Consider the following 24,216-nt stretch of genomic DNA (forward strand, 5'->3'; position numbering starts at 1 on the left):
AAGGAGTAAACTGTAATGGAAGGAGTCTGGCTATCTCAACTACAGATTGAAGACTTAGCTGAGATTTCTCAGACTGTCGAGCTGGCTGCAGCTGTGCAGAGAGCTCCAGAATTGTGATTTTCTTGAGTTTTTGTTGAGGTGGGCTTTGTAGTGATGTAACTGCTTTTTAGTAATTTCTGTTCCTTGTAAGTAATGCCTCACCCACACTCCTGTTAGTGACCCTGATAAAAACTCACTGGTTCACCAAGTTGGACACTGGTGCAGGCATTATTTTGACCTGTCATTAGTGCCCTTTCTAGGATGAATAGGTGCAGGTGTGCATGTGTGTGTATGTGTATGTATGTGTGTGTGTGTGTGTGTGTGTGTGTGCATTTTTGTATCTCTCACACTATATCTTCCACAAATTATTTAATTATTCTGTTCTTGTTTTCCTTATTCATACTATATGGGTAACAAATCTGAGGAACTGCACTGTCTTCTTTATGAGTATGAAGAAGTGCCTGATTCCTCTTTCAAACCTTTCAGGCTTCTGTTTCTCATCCAAGAACTTCCCTACTTGTATCCACTTTGCATATGGAAGCCAGTTTTGTCTTCTTAATAGATTCTTCTGTGTGAGAATTGTTCTAGAGGAGGAAACAGATTGGGAAGGAACAACTATAGTGGGATTGGATCTGGTAGCCCTGATCTCAAGCCTCATGTTCCTGTTTTGAACTGAATGTGTTCAGTGACCACTGGGCAGGTTTGGCATCCTTCTTCATTCTACTTCTTCTGCTTGGGAGGCCTTTCCTCTTGGTGTAGATCCTCCTCAAGGATCTTGCTAGTGTGGTTGCTCCCAGTTGGAAGCACAGTTTTCTACACCAAAGTAGGATGGCACATGACTTCTAGTACTCATATTCTCTATAACTGCTGGCTTTCTATTATGGTCATTTGAACATGAGACACACATTCTGATAAGACAGAAAGTGCTACAAAACCACAGTGATTGCCTCCATTTCCTGTTCTGTACTTGTCACAGGCCTTAGATATAACCAAGATTTAGAAACAATTTATGAAAAGATTTCCTCAGATTTCATTTATAAGGTTTTGGTGACTAAACTCTGGGTTCTACCTCTGTGTTCACTGATCCAAAGACAGCTGCTGTCAAGTTTCTTGAAACAGAAGCCAAGAAGGAAGTGTTTATGTAACCATGAAAAAATAATAATTTTCCCCAATTAGAAACCATGGCCTGAACAATCCAATCTTCATTCCCTTTAAGCTTTCTTTAAACCAGTTATAAACTCCAATATTGGTGTATCTAACTCCCCTTTGCCTTTTTAGAAATATGGGCTAATCTGGTAAGATGGACCAATATATAAATAACTTTCCCAAGCCTGATACACTGTGCAAGGACAGACTGAATTCCTAAGGTGTTTTCTGATCTCTATATCTATCCATGGCATACGTACAACAATCTCTCTCTCTCTCTCTCTCTCTCTCTCTCTCTCTCTCTCTCTCTCTCTCTCTCTCTCTCTCTCTCTCTCTCTGTCATAAACACATGCAAATACTCATAACAACAAATAAAATGTAAAAACTAAGTAATACAAGGTTTTTTAAAAGATGGACTGAAATTCTGAGACAGAATTGATGTTCCTCTTGGCCCACATGGTGTTCTTCTTGGATTTGGTCACTTACTCTAGAATCAGTAAAGATGTAAGGAGAAAGCACTTCTCGAAACTATTCTACTCATCCTTCTCGATGCTGCTGCCCTGCACAATGGTTGTATCCTTAGCCTCTCATAGACCTCACAGCTCCCTTCAAGATGACAAAGGCATCTTTTCTGTTTGCTTCTCTACAGAGTGTTTTCCATCCCACCCCACCCCCCAGGAGTCATCAGTCCTCAGCTTGGGCTGGGGCTGAATGTGAGTACATAATGGAACATCATGATGCTCTGAGGCCATCATTAATACAGTGAGTCACCCAGGATTTCTAAGAAGCTTCAACTTGAAATGTTGTTATTATCTTTCTGGCTTCTGTTCAGTGTGAGTTTAAAATAACTCTTGATCCTTACATAAGCCTGTGGACAAATACATCAGATCTTTATTAATTTTTTCATTTGATGTTATGGTACATTATAACCTTTGTTCCTTGAAATGTCTTCTTAGGTTCACGGAAGTTTCTGGAATGTCTCATTCCCTTTGACACATCTGAGATCCTCTTATATCAGTGTATTTTAGAACATATTTTGACAAAACAAGACTGATTATTCTTGATAATAACCAGAGAACTTACAGTTTTTATCATCTCACATTAGCCATGTTTGCTAAAAATGTGTAATACCAAAGTTTAGTCCTACTGGGCCTTTGGGAAATACACGTTAGTGGAATGAAAACATCATTTTATTAGGATGAGAGAGAAAATAATTTTTCTAGTTTATATACCAACAGTATTTGGCTTACTTTATTAATCTACTTGTAATATTAAAAAGAATCTCAAGAGAATAGGGTATGGGAAGTCAGAGCAGAGATGAGCTAATATTAACCAAACAATGTTCCTTTATATTCTATTAGATCTCATGAAACTATGTTTCCTACCCTTACTTCATGCATGGTAAAGTTGTGCTTTTTCCCTGGGAATATGGTTGAAGTGATATGGGTCTATAGTCCTTTATGAAAGAGTTGGTACCATCCTCTTATCTGCCACCTAAGTGAAGACCTAGTGAAGAGTAGATTCACCAGATAGAAGGAACTCAAGTACCCCTTTAGTCATCTGGAGAAGAGCTGTATAGCTTATCCAAAATGCAATACACACATGTCATCATGTAATGCTACAAGGATAGGAGGCCATTTTAGCTAATCTTCACTTATTGACACTGATTGAAGAAAGAGAACCCAATGAGCTTATGTAAGGTCAGATATTTGTTGGGAACCTTATAGGCTGTCATAAAAGGGATGCCTCTGATAGTTACTAGTGAATATGTAACACTGATTTTCTCATGGAGAGGATGATGCCAAGAGTGGAAAAGGAGTAAAAGGGGTGTGGTTTCTCAGAGACAGGGGAGGGTACCCTGGGTGGTTTTAGCCTTATTTACTGTTGAGTCTTACATGATCAAAGGAAAGGGATCAGTTAAAGAGAAGATTATGAGGCTCTTAACATTACAAGGCTCTTAAATGCCTTAAATCCTGGGTGGATACACCCATTTTCAGTGGTGGTGTGGTGATTGGTTCTAGGACAGAAGAAGGAGGAGCTTCTGAGATTCTATTTAGAATCTTACAGATCTTCTAGTAGGAAGAGAAATACTGTGTGCTTACAGCAAAAAAGAACTTGTGGGAAGAGAGTAAGGGGGTTCCTGGCAGCTACTGATAAACATGCATTCCAAAGAATAGATAGTTGGGAAGATCTTACCCTTCTGATAATGTTGGGGTCATTGCACTTGGCTAACTTTCCAGCAAAGAGCTGAACCCCAAAGCTTGCGAAAACAAGCATTAATGTCAGCAACAGAATGGAGACCTGAAAAACATTGATTAAAAAGTAAATCTCTTGGTGAAAGTTAAGTACTGGTTTAAACAGTGATTTTAAAAATGTATTTAGATCCTATTGTATAAAATCATGTTTGTTTGATTTTCAGTGATATCTTCTAACTTCTCCACCATGGACGATTCATTCATCTTGAAATGGCAAAAGGATAAAACTAACAACATGTTTTAAAGTTTTAAAATAAAAGTATATAACTTTCATGTAAGAGAATGAAATAAGGCACTTTTATATAAATTTTAAAGTTAGTACTTTTTTTAAGGGGAAGGGAAAATGTTAAAATTATTCAGTTGTACTTCATTTGTCCCAAATGGAGTCACTTCCTTACTAACTGAGCATAAATGGAGAGATAGTGGCTTTGCTTTCTTGTGAACATGAACACTTGTGTTGGGGAACACTCTATGCACTGTGATTCAATCTATTAATTGTCTTGGGCTCCCTCTGCTGGCTACTGTCTTTGTCTCAGCAGAGAAAAGAGGTAAAAGGTTAAATCTGCAGCTACCACATAACTGAACTGGATGGATAATCTAACCAGATATTGTAAGTAATTTACAGCTGTTCGGAGGCCTCCTCAGGAGAAAGACACAGTGTGATTCCCTTACAAACCCTATTATTGGTTCCAAGACTTGTGTAAGTGAACTGTCTGGTGTGGAAATAGAGTCTTTTCCTTCTCGTGAATTCATGCAAAAAGCCTCAGAGCTACAATTTGTGCAAAAACAAAACAAAACAAAACAAAACAAAAAAACCCCCCAAAAAACAAAACAAAAAAACCAGGGCCTTTAAAATGCATCTTTATAAGGATGAACAACTACACACTTCTGGCAACATTACAACATAAATGTAAAATTCTTTTATATCAACTAAAACTGCAGCTGAGCTAATACTGTTTCTAGAAAATAAGCTCTCAGCCATTCCCTATTGCTCACACACAAGCAGGAATCATCCATAATCAAAACAATTGTGTGATCACTCTTATGGGGGGCAGGCAGGCAAAGATCTTTCTGAAATAGACTCTGAGCAATGAGACTCTTACTTTGTGTTTTATCTCCAGCCCTGTTCTTAGAAGACATATCATATGCTATCACAGCACATCATATCATAATGTGATGCTTGCCCATCTGAAGATCATGTTTTCTCTTTCAATCTCATTGGTGAATTAGATGAGATTGAATCTTCTTATCCTTAATGTTTAGATAGAGAAGGGAAATCCCAGAGTAGAAACTGAGGACAAGTATGGAATTAAAAAGTGCATCTTAGCTCTCTGGGTTTGTATTATGTATTATTATCATGCACTGTATCTACAGGTGTTCCTTAGAATAAAGCAAATCAGAGCATCAGTGGGTGAATTTTCTGAATGAATTTTTTCTGTCTCCTTTCTAATCCTCTGGCATTGAATAAAACTATGTAGGCTTGCCCTTGCTCTGCAAACCACAGTTTATCCCCCAGTCAGTGACATGATAGAACTAGATTGTCTCAAACAAGAAGTAGGTGGCAGCTTCACCTACCAAAAATATTTCCTTGAAACCACTGAAAAGTTCTCGAACAACTTTTCTCATTTGGGGTACCAGTTTGAATATCCGAAGTGGTCTTAGGCACCGAAGAACCATCAGTAGCTGGGCTCCTGATTCAGCAGGCACATTTTGAGGCATCCAACAAAGAAATATCAAACTCACCTAGAGGAAAAAATAATCTCTGGAATTTATACTTATCTCATCTGATGTATACATTTCTTGAGAGCTCATAGGCTGTGACCTTCCATTCAGCAGAGGTTCTATGGGTCATATGTGGAACAGAGGCTCATAAGTGCATATACCATCTGCTAACCTCACATAATGAGTATATTCCATGCCTGCAGAGGATTGGCCTCTGGTGTATGGGGTAGTAGGTACCCATTCTATTCCATTGTATCCCCATACATTCTACCTTGAGATTTATCTTACTACTCTCTAAACTTTGACTCACACTTACGCCATGACCATGATTCCGTTGATCAAAGATACTACTATTTTTTTAATGGTTATCAACATGCAACCTGCCACTCAAAGTTATTCTGCTTTTTCCTACATTGAATTTATCAAGTTTCCAAGTCCATTCCTGTAGTTTCCTAATTTGACTGAATAGAACACTTGAATGGTTATCAGTGATAACAAGAATTGAGAAGAATTTGATATCAAGAGCATCAATAATTAATAACATCATTTACTTGACACCATTTTGCATTATAAGAGCCATAAAAATTATGGGATGCAAACTAGTTTGATTTTTTAGATTTATTCATGCAGTCTCATTTACACATAAAATTATGGGTTATTTTTAACTATATCTGTAGATGTTGTAATACTTCTTATATAAATTATTTGTTTAGACTTTATGTGCATACCCTTTATTTACATATAATAGATCTGTGTAATTTATCAAAAATTTAGTTTTGACAACTAGATATCAGACATTTCACTCTTGTACCAGGGGATGCAGAAAACCATCACACTTTTATATTTAGGAAAGAATAAAAATCTTACAAGATAGATAAATATGTCCATGACGCCACCAAAGTCCCTGATGACAGCAGTTGGAGTGAAAAACAAGCCATCTGCCATAATCTTCAGATTAAGCTCAATGCTCATGAATATCACAAACACATATTCAGCGATCTGGAATAGGCAAATGGCACTTTGGTTGTGACAAAACAGCAAAAACAGAGCAGTATTTTACTACTGAGCTGGGAGCTAAGATTTCTCCACAGTACCTGTAAAGTGGGTGCATGCATGACTCTCCGGAAGGGGGATTCAAACATCATGGAAATGCAAGAGCAGATGGTTACAGTGATCATGACCCAGTCCAGGTAGGTGACAAGTCCCAGCAAATCACTGCCAAAGAACAAGCATACTGAGAAATGAAGATGCTCCACCCAAGTCTACCAGGACCAGGGGGTGATGGCTTTGGTGACTCTATCAACAAAACTGTGTCTAAAGCAAGTGTTCAATGGTATAGTTCATCTATATATTCTTTGAGTGTGAGACATGCTTGTGTTGCATGCTTGTATATTCATATGCATATGAGGTATGTGCACTCCTGCTTAGACATGTAAAGGTCTGACATGTGTGTTAGATTCTTTTCCAGCTTGTATTCTTGAACTTGGGTCTCTTACTGAATGTTTATTTGCCCTCCAATTCTAGGGATATAAACACATGAGACCATATCTGGCTTTTTAATGTGGGTGCTGGGGGTTAAACAGGCTCTTGTTGTTTTGCATCACCTCCTGAAGCAACTCCCCAACCTAAAATTTTATATTTTTTATCAAGCAGAAAATAGTATATTTGAAGTTCAAATGTGCAGGGAAGACAGAACTTGTCATGCTTACTAAAGTTGGTGGTACTTTGTGTTTTTCACAGCTCCTGTGACAGGGTCTGTTTTGGATCTGTAAGAAAGAACAATATGTAAAAATTCTTCAACACAACAAGAGTGTTAGTAATCACAAGCATCTCTTCCATCTGAACTTTATTTTTTATAACTTCTATAAAATGGCTATTATGAAGTATAGATCTGCACATTACTGTGGAAGACAGAGAACACTGGATAAAAGAACAGTAAAAAGAATTCTCAAATTCTTGGTTTTGTATTGGAGACTCCATTCAAGGATTTCTGGCATGGCTTATCACACTTACACTTTGGCTTCTATTTAAAAAACCAATTTAAGATATATGTGTTGCTAGTTTAAGGATGTTCTTCATAATTATTTAGTAAGATACTCCATAAATTAAGAGAGTTCTTTACTGTCTCCATTTCACTGTGGTCCTGTGGAAGAATTAATATGGCATTTCATGTGAGGTGGATTCCTAAGGCTTAATTTTAGAGATCCTGTGAATGGTTGTCTTTGCTGAGGCTCCAGCAGTCTTTGTATGTGTATTCTCAATTACAACAAGGTCTTCAGTAGCCCATTCAGCTGTGTTTCCTGCAAAAGGAGAATTACACCATACCAAATGAAGTGGAGAATTAGTAATTAGATGTTAATATGTAGGCAGCCAACAGGGTAATTCAAGATGAAAAACCCATTTGGGATTAATCAACTTCTACCATCTTTCTTCATTTGGCAAATCATAGGGAAGCTTTACAATTATTATTCTCTGCTTTCAATGGTGAAGGCCTTTCTAGAACAGCAGACAGGAGGGAGTCAGTCACATACGAGCTGGTGTCCTTGGGTAAAACCTCAGCCTCCACAGAACTAAATGTGTTCCTTGGTTGGTGGGGAGATGTATTAGTTACTTCCTTATTGCAGTGACTGATGGGAACAACTTAGGAAATGAAGGGTTCATTCTGAACCACAGTTCAAAGGCATAGCTCATCATGGACAGACACACATTGCACCTGCAGTCATGAAGCAGAGAATGATGCATGCCAGTGCTCTGCTTGCCTCTTCCTTTTTATTCTAACTGGGACTTAATTCCATAAATGATGCCACCCACACAGTGCATCTTCCTACCTCAGTTTACCCAACTAGAAGCCGTTACATATATATGCCCAGAGGTTTGTTTCCATGGTGACTCTAAATTCCCATCAAGTTGACCACCAATATTAATCATCACAGGAGGGCATAGAGGGTGCTACACAGTCTCAAGTTCTCCTTAGTCCTGTGATGTTGGGGCAGTTCATACTGGCTTCATCAAGATGCTGTAAGTGTACTTAGAGGTGGTGTAAGCTTTTGTGTCATGGTTATAGGGTCTGGAAGTCAAGGCAGAGATGTCAGTAGTGTTGTGTCCTGAGTCCTGTGGGGTCAGGATCCACTCCAGGCCTCTTTACTTACAGTGCAGAGTGTACACACTTTACATGTCTCCACAAGGGCTTCCACTTTTTGGGTTTGTGTCCTAATCCCCTCTTTGAAAGGCGTGAGATACCATTAATACCAACCTGGGGACCTCGTTTTAATTTAATGTTTGTCTACAAACATCACCACATTTTTTTGAGATATCAGAGGTTAAGATTCCAATATATGGATTTTTAAAAAGAAACTATTGAACATTCAACAGATAATGATGTTATATATTATTATTAACAAAGAACATTCGAGTTCCTGAATGAGGGTACAGGAAAAAAAAACCACACACACACAAGTGTAGAAAGTTTTATATTTTCTCCATGTTTTCTCCCTCGATGTCTCTGTCTCTCTGTCTCTCTGTCTCTGTCTCTCTCACTCTCACTCTCTCTATGTGTGTGTGTGTGTGTGTGTGTGTGTGTGTGTGTGTGTAATGCACTTGTGTAGATCCACTTATGCAGGTGAAAGCCTAAGTTGAACTTTAGACGTCATTCTTTGGGAGCCATCCATCTCATAGTTTGATATAGAACCTTTCTCTGGGACCTGAGGCTCACCAATTAGTCTAAGGCAGTGAAGCCCAGGGAGCTAGCTGCCTCTCTCTACCACCCTAGTGTTGGTGTTACCAGCACTCACACCATTAAGCCCAACGTTTTAGATGATGCTGAAGATTAAATTTACGTTCACAACCTCAGGCTACTAAGACTTCATCCAAGGAGCTCTCTCCAGTCTCATTCCACGACTCTTAATATCTGTGATATGCACTTAAAGTTACACTAGATAGAATTCCTTTTATCTGCTGATAGACTATCATTGGCTTAGGTTCTGCAGAAATGCAGCATCCCTGCATTACCCAACCAGAGATTCTTACCCATCTCTTCCATACTTGTTAGGTAGAGACAGTGGCTAGTGGATTTCCTTCTCATAACAACTAGTAATACAAGCAACAGATAACACTTTCTTTCCACTTTGTTCTAGCATAAATCTTTTCATTATGAAGTTCAAGTCTGACAGAAGCTCTAAGTTCAAGAACAATATACTTCACCATGTCATTTATTTTCCTTCAGCTGAAGGTTTTCAAAGGAAAATTGAGACTTAGTAACACTGATACACACAATTGTCAAACATGTACTGACACTCACAGCTGTTAAATGCTTTATCAATGGGAGCTACCCACTTGAAACCTTTGTTTTCCACCTGGTCAGGCGCAGCAACAACGAGGAGCAGGATGATTAATTAGCCCATGGTTTATTTTGTGACCCCATTAAGACTACACTGTCCTTTTTTTCTTCCTGTGACAAACTCCCTGCTGTTCACAGGACTCAGGACAAATACCTGGTCGGAGTGTGGTTAAGTGACCTATACTTACGCATTGAAGCGTGCTCGAACCACCACGCGGCAGAAGTTTCTGAACCTGTGTTCCCGCCCCACGATGAAGAGAGGCTTGTCAAAGTATGGGTGGTTCTCTCGCAGCTCCTCTTCTTGCACCTTCCTTCAGGGGAACATTTATAGAATGAGGAAAAGGCCAACGGAAAGAGCTACTCCTAAATGAGAGCCTCGGGACACAGCCACGCCCGTACCTTTTCATCTCTGCTTGCTCCTTCTTCTCCTGAATCATCTTTATTTCGCTGTCTTCTCTTTGTGCATTTCTGTAGCGCACTGTATTCGAATGCTAGAAATAAAAGATTTATGTACAGTGAGAGACTTTTAAAAGCCTAAAAGATGTTTTTTTTTTTTAAAAAAAAATTAAAGTCAGTGTTGCTATTAATATATGCACACTATATGTAGACGGTAACACATATGATAGCTATAATTTTTATATAAAAATGTTTCATTTGCATATAGTTTTAATAGCCATGAGCATCTTGACAGCTGAGTTTTCCCTCTAAAATATAAAATGCTTAGCATATATTTATTGAAATGTTGTGGTGTGCCAAGTCCTACCATACTGCTTACATTATGGCATCAGGGAGAAAAGATTTTAAAAATTAGAATAAATAAGAAAATTAGAGAATTTATAGTATTGAGGCAGTAGCTCAGGTGGTGAGTTCTTTCTTAGCACGCAAAATGTTCCAGAAATATGTAAACCTCAACATGGTGGTACATTGTGCCAGAGGCTTAGAAATCCAAGGTAGTTTTCAGGTACATGGTGAGTTTTAGATCAACTTGGCTATATGAGTCCCTTTGTGGAGTGTGTCCCAACACAGGTGTCCAAAAACATGTTCTTTCTGGACTTATAAGTAGACTGTACATTTTATAGGGTCACTTAAAGAAAAGAACCAGGAGTCAATAATCCATGTTTTCAGTGGACTTCTTTTATATATTTTCATATATTCCTGTTTTATTTTTATTTCTATTCCCTTCCCCTTCCATGCTTCTATGAGGGTGCTCCCCACCCACCCACCCACCCACCCATCCACCCACTCCTTCCTCAGTGCCCTATGCTGTGTCATTGAGCCTCCACAGGACCAAGGGGCTCTCTTCCCATTGATGCCAGATAAGGCAATCCTCTGCTACTTATTCAGCTGGAGCCATGGGTCTCTTTATGTGTGCTCTTTGGTTGGTGGTTTAGTTCCTGGGAGCTTTGGTGGGTCTGGTTGGTTGATACTATTGTTCTTCCATGGGGTTCAGTAAGTAGACTACCCCTGTAGACCCCTTCAGCTCCTTCAGTAAGTAGACTGTTCATTTCTATTGGACCACTCCAAAAAAAAAAAAAAAAAAAAAAAAAAAAAAAAAAAAGCTAGGAATCAATAAACACTACTCTAACCAAAAAACATGCAATAAGAAACTAGATTGTATAAATACAACCCACAAACCTCATTTAGTGTTGAGTATATGTTTATGATTTTTGGGCTGAGCACTTGGTATTGGATAATTAGGGGGATCATCCCTGGAGAAGACAGGCTCATTCTTCATCTAGGGGTGGGGCTTTGTGGGATTTCTCCCATCCTCATTGGCATGACAACTGATATTATGCTCAGGCCTTGTTTATGCTACCTCATTGGTGAGCTTTCACTGGTGCAGTTTTCCTGTCCAATATAGAAGACATGATAGGCACAAGAGGCACCCCGTCCTGTCTTTTACAAACTTTCTTCCTCCTCTTCTGCAATGTTCCCTGCATCTTAGGTGTAACAGTTACGTTATAGATGCATCAGTTGGGGCCAGGAACTCACAGCTAATTGTTCTCTAAAGTTTGTATTATTCTTTTTAACTGAGACATGCTGTGCATGGTATGTCTATATTTTGTAGTTCATGGTTGATTTTTTGGTACTTGGCCAAAGAAATTTGCTTTCTGAATTTCCTGATTTACTATAATAGGAACATATTTAAGGATGACAGAAAAACTCAGGCATGAGAACTGACTAAGTAATCACTTACATATACATTCATAATCAAGTTTCCAAAATCCAAAGCATAGCTTAGAACTTACATCTTGAGTTAAAGTTTCAAGAGATTTGCCCCGGCTGATCCTCTGGCTGTTGGATCCATGTCTTAGTGACCTAAAACAACCATAGTCAAATTGTCAAAACATCTAAAGACAAAGTTTTCACTTGTAATTAATAATCACAAGTAAAAGATTAATTTTCCTGATATATCAGAAACGGCTCATTTCTTTGTAAAGCAAAAGATTATGGTGTATCCACACATCTTTGATCCTATCTAACAAGATTTTAGATTTTTGTTCTTCTGATCTTAAAAGCGAGACTTTGGCTATCACCAAGGAAAGAATCTTTGAAGTAAAGATTTTTAAATCTTTGAATCATGTAGGGAATTTCTTTATTGATACCACCAGCAGCTGGAACCAGGTCCTCACCATGCCTGCTTGCCAACAAGGGTAGAGGCCTAGGCTTTGTACTGAGGCACTCTTGTAAAGTCCTTTCCTGGATGTCTTTGGAGTTCATCTTCCTGGAGTATTTACCTGCGCTCCTGGCGGATGTGATGCTGCACGCTGAGGATCGACCTCTCCTTTGCTGGCTGCCCCTCGAATGATCCGCTCAGCATGCGCTGTCGAGTGCAAGCTCTAGCAAAAGAGAGAAACCCTAGATAAATGCATGGTTTGTGCATTCGGGATGAATAATACATCACTGCTCATGGTTCTTATTAATTTTAAGGAAACATCAGTGATAAGGCAAAATAACACATAAAGGAAAATGACCTTAAGGCTTTGTGTCAGAAACACAAAGCCGAAGTCCAAGACCAAGAGGAGGTAGAAGATAAACAGAAAGCACGTCCTCCTCCTTGCCCTTGGTAAGCTTTCTGTAAAGATTCTGTCAGCAGCAGGGCCAGTCATGATGATAATTTCAAAATTAAACATAGGGTCTCTATGAGCTCCCCCAGGAAGGTTTGCTTTTATTTCTTTCCACCTGGACCCTGGAATGATGTACCCTTAAAAGCTGTTTGAATCCACCTAGTGCTGCCTATATATGTACGATGGGTGTAGGGTTATCTACTGGAGCATGGGTAGCTTTTTGGGGTCTGTATTTCTGAACAGCTTACTGTCCTTCTCTTGGTAGCTATCAATTGTCAGTAGCTTCTCAGCTAGGGGTAGGCTTCATGAGGCCCTCCCCCCCCCCCCCCCCACCCCCCCCCCCCCCCCCCCCCCCCCCACCCCCCCCCCCCCCCCCCCCCCCCCCCCCCCCCCCCCCCCCCCCCCCCCCCCCCCCCCCCCCCCCCCCCCCCCCCCCCCCCCCCCCCCCCCCCCCCCCCCCCCCCCCCCCCCCCCCCCCCCCCCCCCCCCCCCCCCCCCCCCCCCCCCCCCCCCCCCCCCCCCCCCCCCCCCCCCCCCCCCCCCCCCCCCCCCCCCCCCCCCCCCCCCCCCCCCCACCCCCCCCCCCCCCCCCCCCCCCCCCCCCCCCCCCCCCCCCCCCCCCCCCCCCCCCACCCCCCCCCCCCCCCCCCCCCCCCCCCCCCCCCCCCCCCCCCCCCCCCCCCCCCCCCCCCCCCCCCCCCCCCCCCCCCCCCCCCCCCCCCCCCCCCCCCCCCCCCCCCCCCACCCCCCCCCCCCCCCCCCCCCCCCCCCCCCCCCCCCCCCCCCCCCCCCCCCCCCCCCCCCCCCCCCCCCCCCCCCCCCCCACCCCCCCCCACCCCCCCCCCCCCCCCCCCCCCCCCCCCACCCCCCCCCCCCCCCCCCCCCCCCCCCCCCCCCCCCCCCCCCCCCCCCCCCCCCCCCCCCCCCCCCCCCCCCACCCCCCCCCCCCCCCCCCCCCCCCCCCCCCCCCCCCCCCCCCCCCCCCCCCCCCCCCCCCCCCCCCCCCCCCCCCCCCCCCCCCCCCCCCCCCCCCCCCCCCCCCCCCCCCCCCCCCCCACCCCCCCCCCCCCCCCCCCCCCCCCCCCCCCCCCCCCCCCCCCCCCCCCCCCCCCCCCCCCCCCACCCCCCCCCCCCCCCCCCCCCCCCCCCCCCCCCCCCCCCCCCCCCCCCCCCCCCCCCCCCCCCCCCCCCCCCCCCCCCCCCCCCCCCCCCCCCCCCCACCCCCCCCCCCCCCCCCCCCCCCCCCCCCCCCCCCCCCCCCCCCCCCCCCCCCCCCCCCCCCCCCCCCCCCCCCCCCCCCCCCCCCCCCCCCCCCCCCCCCCCCCCCCCCCCCCCCCCCCCCCCCCCCCCCCCCCCCCCCCCCCCCCCCCCCCCCCCCCCCCCCCCCCCCCCCCCCCCCCCCCCCCCCCCCCCCCCCCCCCCCCCCCCCCCCCCCCACCCCCCCCCCCCCCCCCCCCCCCCCCCCCCCCCCCCCCCCCCCCCCCCCCCCCCCCACCCCCCCCCCCCCCCCCCCCCCCCCCCCCCCCCCCCCCCCCCCCCCCCCCCCCCCCCCCCCCCCCCCCCCCCCCCCCCCCCCCCCCCCCCCCCCCCCCCCCCCCCCCCCCCCCCCCCCCCCCCCCCCCCCCCCCCCCCCCCCCCCCCCCCCCCCCCCCCCCCCCCCCCCCCCCCCCCCCCCCCCCCCCCCCCCCCCCCCCCCCCCCCCCCCCCCCCCCCCACCCCCCCCCCCCCCCCCCCCCCCCCCCCCCCCCCCCCCCCCCCCCCCCCCCCCCCCCCCACCCCCCCCCCCCCCCCCCCCCCCCCCCCCCCCCCCCCCCCCCCCCCCACCCCCCCCCCCCCCCCCCCCCCCCCCCCCCCCCCCCCCCCCCCCCCCCCCCCCCCCCCCCCCCCCCCCCCCCCCCCCACCCCCCCCCCCCCCCCCCCCCCCCCCCCCCCCCCCCCCCCCCCCCCCCCCCCCCCCCCCCCCCCCCCCCCCCCCCCCCCCCCCCCCCCCCCCCCCCCCCCCCCCCCCCCCCCCCCCCCCCCCCCCCCCCCCCCCCCCCCCCCCCCCCCCCCCCCCCCCCCACCCCCACCCCCCCCCCCCCCCCCCCCCCCCCCCCCCCCCCCCCCCCCCCCCCCCCCCCCCCCCCCCCACCCCCCCCCCCCCCCCCCCCCCCCCCCCCCCCCCCCCCCCCCCCCCCCCCCCCCCCCCCCCCCCCCCCCCCCCCCCCCCCCCCCCCCCCCCCCCCCCCCCCCCCCCCCCCCCCCACCCCCCCCCCCCCCCCCCCCCCCACCCCCCCCCCCCCCCCCCCCCCCCCCCCCCCCCCCCCCCCCCCCCCCCCCCCCCCCCCCCCCCCCCCCCCCCCCCCCCCCCCCCCAACCCCCCCCCCCCCCCCCCCCCCCCCCCCCCCCCCCCCCCCCCCCCCCCCCCCCCCCCCCCCCCCCCCCCCCCCCCCCCCCCCCCCCCCCCCCCCCCCCCCCCCCCCCCCCCCCCCCCCCCCCCCCCCCCCCCCCCCCCCCCCCCCCCCCCCCCCCCCCCCCCCCCCCCCCCCCCCCCCCCCCCCCCCCCCCCCCCCCCCCCCCCCCCCCCCCCCCCCCCCCCCCCCCCCCCCCCCCCCCCCCCCCCCCCCCCCCCCCCCCCCCCCCCCCCCCCCCCCCCCCCCCCCCCCCCCCCCCCCCCCCCCCCCCCCCCCCCCCCCCCCCCCCCCCCCCCCCCCCCCCCCCCCCCCCCCCCCCCCCCCCCCCCCCCCCCCCCCCCCCCCCCCCCCCCCCCCCCCCCCCCCCCCCCCCCCCCCCCCCCCCCCCCCCCCCCCCCCCCCCCCCCCCCCCCCCCCCCCCCCCCCCCCCCCCCCCCCCCCCCCCCCCCCCCCCCCCCCCCCCCCCCCCCCCCCCCCCCACCCCCCCCCCCCCCCCCCCCCCCCCCCCCCCCCCCCCCCCCCCCCCCCCCCCCCCCCCCCCCCCCCCCCCCCCCCCCCCCCCCCCCCCCCCCCCCCCCCCCCCCCCCCCCCCCCCCCCCCCCCCCCCCCCCCCCCCCCCCCCCCCCCCCCCCCCCCCCCCCCCCCCCCCCCCCCCCCCCCCCCCCCCCCCCCCCCCCCCCCCCCCCCCCCCCCCCCCCCCCCCCCCCCCCCCCCCCCCCCCCACCCCCCCCCCCCCCCCCCCCCCCCCCCCCCCCCCCCCCCCCCCCCCCCCCCCCCCCCCCCCCCCCCCCCCCCCCCCCCCCCCCCCCCCCCCCCCCCCCCCCCCCCCCCCCCCCCCCCCCCCCCCCCCCCCCCCCCCCCCCCCCCCCCCCCCCCCCCCCCCCCCCCCCCCCCCCCCCCCCCCCCCCCCCCCCCCCCCCCCCCCCCCCCCCCCCCCCCCCCCCCCCCCCCCCCCCCCCCCCCCCCCCCCACCCCCCCCCCCCCCCCCCCCCCCCCCCCCCCCCCCCCCCCCCCCCCCCCCCCCCCCCCCCCCCCCCCCCCCCCCCCCCCCCCCCCCCCCCCCCCCCCCCCCCCCCCCCCCCCCCCCCCCCCCCCCCCCCCCCCCCCCCCCCCCCCCCCCCCCCCCCCCCCCCCCCCCCCCCCCCCCCCCCCCCCCCCCCCCCCCCCCCCCCCCCCCCCCCCCCCCCCCCCCCCCCCCCCCCCCACCCCCCCCCCCCCCCCCCCCCCCCCCCCCCCCCCCCCCCCCCCCCCCCCCCCCCCCCCCCCCCCCCCCCCCCCCCCCCCCCCCCCCCCCCCCCCCCCCCACCCCCCCCCCCCCCCCCCCCCCCCCCCCCCCCCCCCCCCCCCCCCCCCCCCCCCCCCCCCCCCCCCCCCCCCCCCCCCCCCCCCCCCCCCCCCCCCCCCCCCCCCCCCCCCCCCCCCCCCCCCCCCCCCCCCCCCCCCCCCCCCCCCCCCCCCCCCCCCCCCCCCCCCCCCCCCCCCCCCCCCCCCCCCCCCCCCCCCCCCCCCCCCCCCCCCCCCCCCCCCCCCCCCCCCCCCCCCCCCCCCCCCCCCCCCCCCCCCCCCCCCCCCCCCCCCCCCCCCCCCCCCCCCCCCCCCCCCCCCCCCCCCCCCCCCCCCCCCCCCCCCCCCCCCCCCCCCCCCCCCCCCCCCCCCCCCCCCCCCCCCCCCCCCCCCCCCCCCCCCCCCCCCCCCCCCCCCCCCCCCCCCCCCCCCCCCCCCCCCCCCCCCCCCCCCCCCCCCCCCCCCCCCCCCCCCCCCCCCCCCCCCCCCCCCCCCCCCCCCCCCCCCCCCCCCCCCCCCCCCCCCCCCCCCCCCCCCCCCCCCCCCCCCCCCCCCCCCCCCCCCCCCCCCCCCCCCCCCCCCCCCCCCCCCCCCACCCCCCCCCCCCCCCCCCCCCCCCCCCCCCCCCCCCCCCCCCCCCCCCCCCCCCCCCCCCCCCCCCCCCCCCCCCCCCCCCCCCCCCCCCCCCCCCCCCCCCCCCCCCCCCCCCCCCCCCCCCCCCCCCCCCCCCCCCCCCCCCCCCCCCCCCCCCCCCCCCCCCCCCCCCCCCCCCCCCCCCCCCCCCCCCCCCCCCCCCCCCCCCCCCCCCCCCCCCCCCCCCCCCCCCCCCCCCCCCCCCCCCCCCCCCCCCCCCCCCCCCCCCCCCCCCCCCCCCCCCCCCCCCCCCCCCCCCCCCCCCCCCCCCCCCCCCCCCCCCCCCCCCCCCCCCCCCCCCCCCCCCCCCCCCCCCCCCCCCCCCCCCCCCCCCCCCCCCCCCCCCCCCCCCCCCCCCCCCCCCCCCCCCCCCCCCCCCCCCCCCCCCCCCCCCCCCCCCCCCCCCCCCCCCCCCCCCCCCCCCCCCCCCCCCCCCCACCCCCCCCCCCCCCCCCCCCCCCCCCGCCCCCCCCCCCCCCCCCCCCCCCCCCCCCCCCCCCCCCCCCCCCCCCCCCCCCCCCCCCCCCCCCCCCCCCCCCCCCCCCCCCCCCCCCCCCCCCCCCCCCCCCCCCCCCCCCCCCCCCCCCCCCCCCCCCCCCCCCCCCCCCCCCCCCCCCCCCCCCCCCCCCCCCCCCCCCCCCCCCCCCCCCCCCCCCCCCCCCCCCCCCCCCCCCCCCCCCCCCCCCCCCCCCCCCCCCCCCCCCCCCACCCCCCCCCCCCCCCCCCCCCCCCCCCCCCCCCCCCCCCCCCCCCCCCCCCCCCCCCCCCCCCCCCCCCCCCCCCCCCCCCCCCCCCCCCCCCCCCCCCCCCCCCCCCCCCCCCCCCCCCCCCCCCCCCCCCCCCCCCCCCCCCCCCCCCCCCCCCCCCCCCCCCCCCCCCCCCCCCCCCCCCCCCCCCCCCCCCCCCCCCCCCCCCCCCCCCCCCCCCCCCCCCCCCCCCCCCCCCCCCCCCCCCCCCCCCCCCCCCCCCCCCCCCCCCCCCCCCCCCCCCCCCCCCCCCCCCCCCCCCCCCCCCCCCCCCCCCCCCCCCCCCCCCCCCCCCCCCCCCCCCCCCCCCCCCCCCCCCCCCCCCCCCCCCCCCCCCCCCCCCCCCCCCCCCCCCCCCCCCCCCCCCCCCCCCCCCCCCCCCCCCCCCCCCCCCCCCCCCCCCCCCCCCCCCCCCCCCCCCCCCCCCCCCCCCCCCCCCCCCCCCCCCCCCCCCCCCCCCCCCCCCCCCCCCCCCCCCCCCCCCCCCCCCCCCCCCCCCCCCCCCCCCCCCCCCCCCCCCCCCCCCCCCCCCCCCCCCCCCCCCCCCCCCCCCCCCCCCCCCCCCCCCCCCCCCCCCCCCCCCCCCCCCCCCCCCCCCCCCCCCCCCCCCCCCCCCCCCCCCCCCCCCCCCCCCCCCCCCCCCCCCCCCCCCCCCCCCCCCCCCCCCCCCCCCCCCCCCCCCCCCCCCCCCCCCCCCCCCCCCCCCCCCCCCCCCCCCCCCCCCCCCCCCCCCCCCCCCCCCCCCCCCCCCCCCCCCCCCCCCCCCCCCCCCCCCCCCCCCCCCCCCCCCCCCCCCCCCCCCCCCCCCCCCCCCCCCCCCCCCCCCCCCCCCCCCCCCCCCCCCCCCCCCCCCCCCCCCCCCCCCCCCCCCCCCCCCCCCCCCCCCCCCCCCCCCCCCCCCCCCCCCCCCCCCCCCCCCCCCCCCCCCCCCCCCCCCCCCCCCCCCCCCCCCCCCCCCCCCCCCCCCCCCCCCCCCCCCCCCCCCCCCCCCCCCCCCCCCCCCCCCCCCCCCCCCCCCCCCCCCCCCCCCCCCCCCCCCCCCCCCCCCCCCCCCCCCCCCCCCCCCCCCCCCCCCCCCCCCCCCCCCCCCCCCCCCCCCCCCCCCCCCCCCCCCCCCCCCCCCCCCCCCCCCCCCCCCCCCCCCCCCCCCCCCCCCCCCCCCCCCCCCCCCCCCCCCCCCCCCCCCCCCCCCCCCCCCCCCCCCCCCCCCCCCCCCCCCCCCCCCCCCCCCCCCCCCCCCCCCCCCCCCCCCCCCCCCCCCCCCCCCCCCCCCCCCCCCCCCCCCCCCCCCCCCCCCCCCCCCCCCCCCCCCCCCCCCCCCCCCCCCCCCCCCCCCCCCCCCCCCCCCCCCCCCCCCCCCCCCCCCCCCCCCCCCCCCCCCCCCCCCCCCCCCCCCCCCCCCCCCCCCCCCCCCCCCCCCCCCCCCCCCCCCCCCCCCCCCCCCCCCCCCCCCCCCCCCCCCCCCCCCCCCCCCCCCCCCCCCCCCCCCCCCCCCCCCCCCCCCCCCCCCCCCCCCCCCCCCCCCCCCCCCCCCCCCCCCCCCCCCCCCCCCCCCCCCCCCCCCCCCCCCCCCCCCCCCCCCCCCCCCCCCCCCCCCCCCCCCCCCCCCCCCCCCCCCCCCCCCCCCCCCCCCCCCCCCCCCCCCCCCCCCCCCCCCCCCCCCCCCCCCCCCCCCCCCCCCCCCCCCCCCCCCCCCCCCCCCCCCCCCCCCCCCCCCCCCCCCCCCCCCCCCCCCCCCCCCCCCCCCCCCCCCCCCCCCCCCCCCCCCCCCCCCCCCCCCCCCCCCCCCCCCCCCCCCCCCCCCCCCCCCCCCCCCCCCCCCCCCCCCCCCCCCCCCCCCCCCCCCCCCCCCCCCCCCCCCCCCCCCCCCCCCCCCCCCCCCCCCCCCCCCCCCCCCCCCCCCCCCCCCCCCCCCCCCCCCCCCCCCCCCCCCCCCCCCCCCCCCCCCCCCCCCCCCCCCCCCCCCCCCCCCCCCCCCCCCCCCCCCCCCCCCCCCCCCCCCCCCCCCCCCCCCCCCCCCCCCCCCCCCCCCCCCCCCCCCCCCCCCCCCCCCCCCCCCCCCCCCCCCCCCCCCCCCCCCCCCCCCCCCCCCCCCCCCCCCCCCCCCCCCCCCCCCCCCCCCCCCCCCCCCCCCCCCCCCCCCCCCCCCCCCCCCCCCCCCCCCCCCCCCCCCCCCCCCCCCCCCCCCCCCCCCCCCCCCCCCCCCCCCCCCCCCCCCCCCCCCCCCCCCCCCCCCCCCCCCCCCCCCCCCCCCCCCCCCCCCCCCCCCCCCCCCCCCCCCCCCCCCCCCCCCCCCCCCCCCCCCCCCCCCCCCCCCCCCCCCCCCCCCCCCCCCCCCCCCCCCCCCCCCCCCCCCCCCCCCCCCCCCCCCCCCCCCCCCCCCCCCCCCCCCCCCCCCCCCCCCCCCCCCCCCCCCCCCCCCCCCCCCCCCCCCCCCCCCCCCCCCCCCCCCCCCCCCCCCCCCCCCCCCCCCCCCCCCCCCCCCCCCCCCCCCCCCCCCCCCCCCCCCCCCCCCCCCCCCCCCCCCCCCCCCCCCCCCCCCCCCCCCCCCCCCCCCCCCCCCCCCCCCCCCCCCCCCCCCCCCCCCCCCCCCCCCCCCCCCCCCCCCCCCCCCCCCCCCCCCCCCCCCCCCCCCCCCCCCCCCCCCCCCCCCCCCCCCCCCCCCCCCCCCCCCCCCCCCCCCCCCCCCCCCCCCCCCCCCCCCCCCCCCCCCCCCCCCCCCCCCCCCCCCCCCCCCCCCCCCCCCCCCCCCCCCCCCCCCCCCCCCCCCCCCCCCCCCCCCCCCCCCCCCCCCCCCCCCCCCCCCCCCCCCCCCCCCCCCCCCCCCCCCCCCCCCCCCCCCCCCCCCCCCCCCCCCCCCCCCCCCCCCCCCCCCCCCCCCCCCCCCCCCCCCCCCCCCCCCCCCCCCCCCCCCCCCCCCCCCCCCCCCCCCCCCCCCCCCCCCCCCCCCCCCCCCCCCCCCCCCCCCCCCCCCCCCCCCCCCCCCCCCCCCCCCCCCCCCCCCCCCCCCCCCCCCCCCCCCCCCCCCCCCCCCCCCCCCCCCCCCCCCCCCCCCCCCCCCCCCCCCCCCCCCCCCCCCCCCCCCCCCCCCCCCCCCCCCCCCCCCCCCCCCCCCCCCCCCCCCCCCCCCCCCCCCCCCCCCCCCCCCCCCCCCCCCCCCCCCCCCCCCCCCCCCCCCCCCCCCCCCCCCCCCCCCCCCCCCCCCCCCCCCCCCCCCCCCCCCCCCCCCCCCCCCCCCCCCCCCCCCCCCCCCCCCCCCCCCCCCCCCCCCCCCCCCCCCCCCCCCCCCCCCCCCCCCCCCCCCCCCCCCCCCCCCCCCCCCCCCCCCCCCCCCCCCCCCCCCCCCCCCCCCCCCCCCCCCCCCCCCCCCCCCCCCCCCCCCCCCCCCCCCCCCCCCCCCCCCCCCCCCCCCCCCCCCCCCCCCCCCCCCCCCCCCCCCCCCCCCCCCCCCCCCCCCCCCCACCCCCCCCCCCCCCCCCCCCCCCCCCCCCCCCCCCCCCCCCCCCCCCCCCCCCCCCCCCCCCCCCCCCCCCCCCCCCCCCCCCCCCCCCCCCCCCCCCCCCCCCCCCCCCCCCCCCCCCCCCCCCCCCCCCCCCCCCCCCCCCCCCCCCCCCCCCCCCCCCCCCCCCCCCCCCCCCCCCCCCCCCCCCCCCCCCCCCCCCCCCCCCCCCCCCCCCCCCCCCCCCCCCCCCCCCCCCCCCCCCCCCCCCCCCCCCCCCCCCCCCCCCCCCCCCCCCCCCCCCCCCCCCCCCCCCCCCCCCCCCCCCCCCCCCCCCCCCCCCCCCCCCCCCCCCCCCCCCCCCCCCCCCCCCCCCCCCCCCCCCCCCCCCCCCCCCCCCCCCCCCCCCCCCCCCCCCCCCCCCCCCCCCCCCCCCCCCCCCCCCCCCCCCCCCCCCCCCCCCCCCCCCCCCCCCCCCCCCCCCCCCCCCCCCCCCCCCCCCCCCCCCCCCCCCCCCCCCCCCCCCCCCCCCCCCCCCCCCCCCCCCCCCCCCCCCCCCCCCCCCCCCCCCCCCCCCCCCCCCCCCCCCCCCCCCCCCCCCCCCCCCCCCCCCCCCCCCCCCCCCCCCCCCCCCCCCCCCCCCCCCCCCCCCCCCCCCCCCCCCCCCCCCCCCCCCCCCCCCCCCCCCCCCCCCCCCCCCCCCCCCCCCCCCCCCCCCCCCCCCCCCCCCCCCCCCCCCCCCCCCCCCCCCCCCCCCCCCCCCCCCCCCCCCCCCCCCCCCCCCCCCCCCCCCCCCCCCCCCCCCCCCCCCCCCCCCCCCCCCCCCCCCCCCCCCCCCCCCCCCCCCCCCCCCCCCCCCCCCCCCCCCCCCCCCCCCCCCCCCCCCCCCCCCCCCCCCCCCCCCCCCCCCCCCCCCCCCCCCCCCCCCCCCCCCCCCCCCCCCCCCCCCCCCCCCCCCCCCCCCCCCCCCCCCCCCCCCCCCCCCCCCCCCCCCCCCCCCCCCCCCCCCCCCCCCCCCCCCCCCCCCCCCCCCCCCCCCCCCCCCCCCCCCCCCCCCCCCCCCCCCCCCCCCCCCCCCCCCCCCCCCCCCCCCCCCCCCCCCCCCCCCCCCCCCCCCCCCCCCCCCCCCCCCCCCCCCCCCCCCCCCCCCCCCCCCCCCCCCCCCCCCCCCCCCCCCCCCCCCCCCCCCCCCCCCCCCCCCCCCCCCCCCCCCCCCCCCCCCCCCCCCCCCCCCCCCCCCCCCCCCCCCCCCCCCCCCCCCCCCCCCCCCCCCCCCCCCCCCCCCCCCCCCCCCCCCCCCCCCCCCCCCCCCCCCCCCCCCCCCCCCCCCCCCCCCCCCCCCCCCCCCCCCCCCCCCCCCCCCCCCCCCCCCCCCCCCCCCCCCCCCCCCCCCCCCCCCCCCCCCCCCCCCCCCCCCCCCCCCCCCCCCCCCCCCCCCCCCCCCCCCCCCCCCCCCCCCCCCCCCCCCCCCCCCCCCCCCCCCCCCCCCCCCCCCCCCCCCCCCCCCCCCCCCCCCCCCCCCCCCCCCCCCCCCCCCCCCCCCCCCCCCCCCCCCCCCCCCCCCCCCCCCCCCCCCCCCCCCCCCCCCCCCCCCCCCCCCCCCCCCCCCCCCCCCCCCCCCCCCCCCCCCCCCCCCCCCCCCCCCCCCCCCCCCCCCCCCCCCCCCCCCCCCCCCCCCCCCCCCCCCCCCCCCCCCCCCCCCCCCCCCCCCCCCCCCCCCCCCCCCCCCCCCCCCCCCCCCCCCCCCCCCCCCCCCCCCCCCCCCCCCCCCCCCCCCCCCCCCCCCCCCCCCCCCCCCCCCCCCCCCCCCCCCCCCCCCCCCCCCCCCCCCCCCCCCCCCCCCCCCCCCCCCCCCCCCCCCCCCCCCCCCCCCCCCCCCCCCCCCCCCCCCCCCCCCCCCCCCCCCCCCCCCCCCCCCCCCCCCCCCCCCCCCCCCCCCCCCCCCCCCCCCCCCCCCCCCCCCCCCCCCCCCCCCCCCCCCCCCCCCCCCCCCCCCCCCCCCCCCCCCCCCCCCCCCCCCCCCCCCCCCCCCCCCCCCCCCCCCCCCCCCCCCCCCCCCCCCCCCCCCCCCCCCCCCCCCCCCCCCCCCCCCCCCCCCCCCCCCCCCCCCCCCCCCCCCCCCCCCCCCCCCCCCCCCCCCCCCCCCCCCCCCCCCCCCCCCCCCCCCCCCCCCCCCCCCCCCCCCCCCCCCCCCCCCCCCCCCCCCCCCCCCCCCCCCCCCCCCCCCCCCCCCCCCCCCCCCCCCCCCCCCCCCCCCCCCCCCCCCCCCCCCCCCCCCCCCCCCCCCCCCCCCCCCCCCCCCCCCCCCCCCCCCCCCCCCCCCCCCCCCCCCCCCCCCCCCCCCCCCCCCCCCCCCCCCCCCCCCCCCCCCCCCCCCCCCCCCCCCCCCCCCCCCCCCCCCCCCCCCCCCCCCCCCCCCCCCCCCCCCCCCCCCCCCCCCCCCCCCCCCCCCCCCCCCCCCCCCCCCCCCCCCCCCCCCCCCCCCCCCCCCCCCCCCCCCCCCCCCCCCCCCCCCCCCCCCCCCCCCCCCCCCCCCCCCCCCCCCCCCCCCCCCCCCCCCCCCCCCCCCCCCCCCCCCCCCCCCCCCCCCCCCCCCCCCCCCCCCCCCCCCCCCCCCCCCCCCCCCCCCCCCCCCCCCCCCCCCACCCCCCCCCCCCCCCCCCCCCCCCCCCCCCCCCCCCCCCCCCCCCCCCCCCCCCCCCCCCCCCCCCCCCCCCCCCCCCCCCCCCCCCCCCCCACCCCCCCCCCCCCCCCCCCCCCCCCCCCCCCCCCCCCCCCCCCCCCCCCCCCCCCCCCCCCCCCCCCCCCCCCCCCCCCCCCCCCCCCCCCCCCCCCCCCCCCCCCCCCCCCCCCCCCCCCCCCCCCCCCCCCCCCCCCCCCCCCACCCCCCCCCCCCCCCCCCCCCCCCCCCCCCCCCCCCCCCCCCCCCCCCCCCCCCCCCCCCCCCCCCCCCCCCCCCCCCCCCCCCCCCCCCCCCCCCCCCCCCCCCCCCCCCCCCCCCCCCCCCCCCCCCCCCCCCCCCCCCCCCCCCCCCCCCCCCCCCCCCCCCCCCCCCCCCCCCCCCCCCCCCCCCCCCCCCCCCCCCCCCCCCCCCCCCCCCCCCCCCCCCCCCCCCCCCCCCCCCCCCCCCCCCCCCCCCCCCCCCCCCCCCCCCC

At 67.4% G+C, this 24,216-nt stretch overlaps 1 protein-coding gene across 1 annotated transcript; it reads right to left on the bottom strand.

Annotated features, from left to right (window-relative positions):
* Window positions 1-759: 759 nt before the first annotated feature.
* LOC117693249 (sodium leak channel NALCN-like) lies at window positions 760-12,334 on the bottom strand. The gene is made up of 10 exons (XM_076917486.1): window positions 12,237-12,334; window positions 11,748-11,817; window positions 9,898-9,989; window positions 9,687-9,809; window positions 6,872-6,928; window positions 6,257-6,377; window positions 6,030-6,161; window positions 5,016-5,183; window positions 3,382-3,486; window positions 760-852 (listed from the first exon to the last, which is right to left on the bottom strand). Exons 1-10 carry the CDS (start codon window positions 12,317-12,319, stop codon window positions 760-762), a joined length of 1,044 nt encoding a protein of 347 aa, XP_076773601.1. The 5' UTR covers window positions 12,320-12,334.
* Window positions 12,335-24,216: the final 11,882 nt, after the last annotated feature.

The sequence above is a fragment of the Arvicanthis niloticus genome, chromosome 21 (genome assembly GCF_011762505.2).
Source record: "Arvicanthis niloticus isolate mArvNil1 chromosome 21, mArvNil1.pat.X, whole genome shotgun sequence".
NCBI classification, from domain to species: domain Eukaryota; kingdom Metazoa; phylum Chordata; class Mammalia; order Rodentia; family Muridae; genus Arvicanthis; species Arvicanthis niloticus.

Coding starts and splice junctions, on each gene's coding strand:
- LOC117693249 (XM_076917486.1), bottom strand. CDS start 12,319: ATGCTGAGCGGATCATTCGAGGGGCAGCCAGCAAAGGAGAGGTCGATC. Junction 11,818..12,236: donor CACATCCGCCAGGAGCGCAG/GTAAATACTCCA, acceptor TGGTTGTTTTAG/GTCACTAAGACATGGATCCA. Junction 9,990..11,747: donor TTGAAACTTTAACTCAAGAT/GTAAGTTCTAAG, acceptor TTTTATTTCTAG/CATTCGAATACAGTGCGCTA.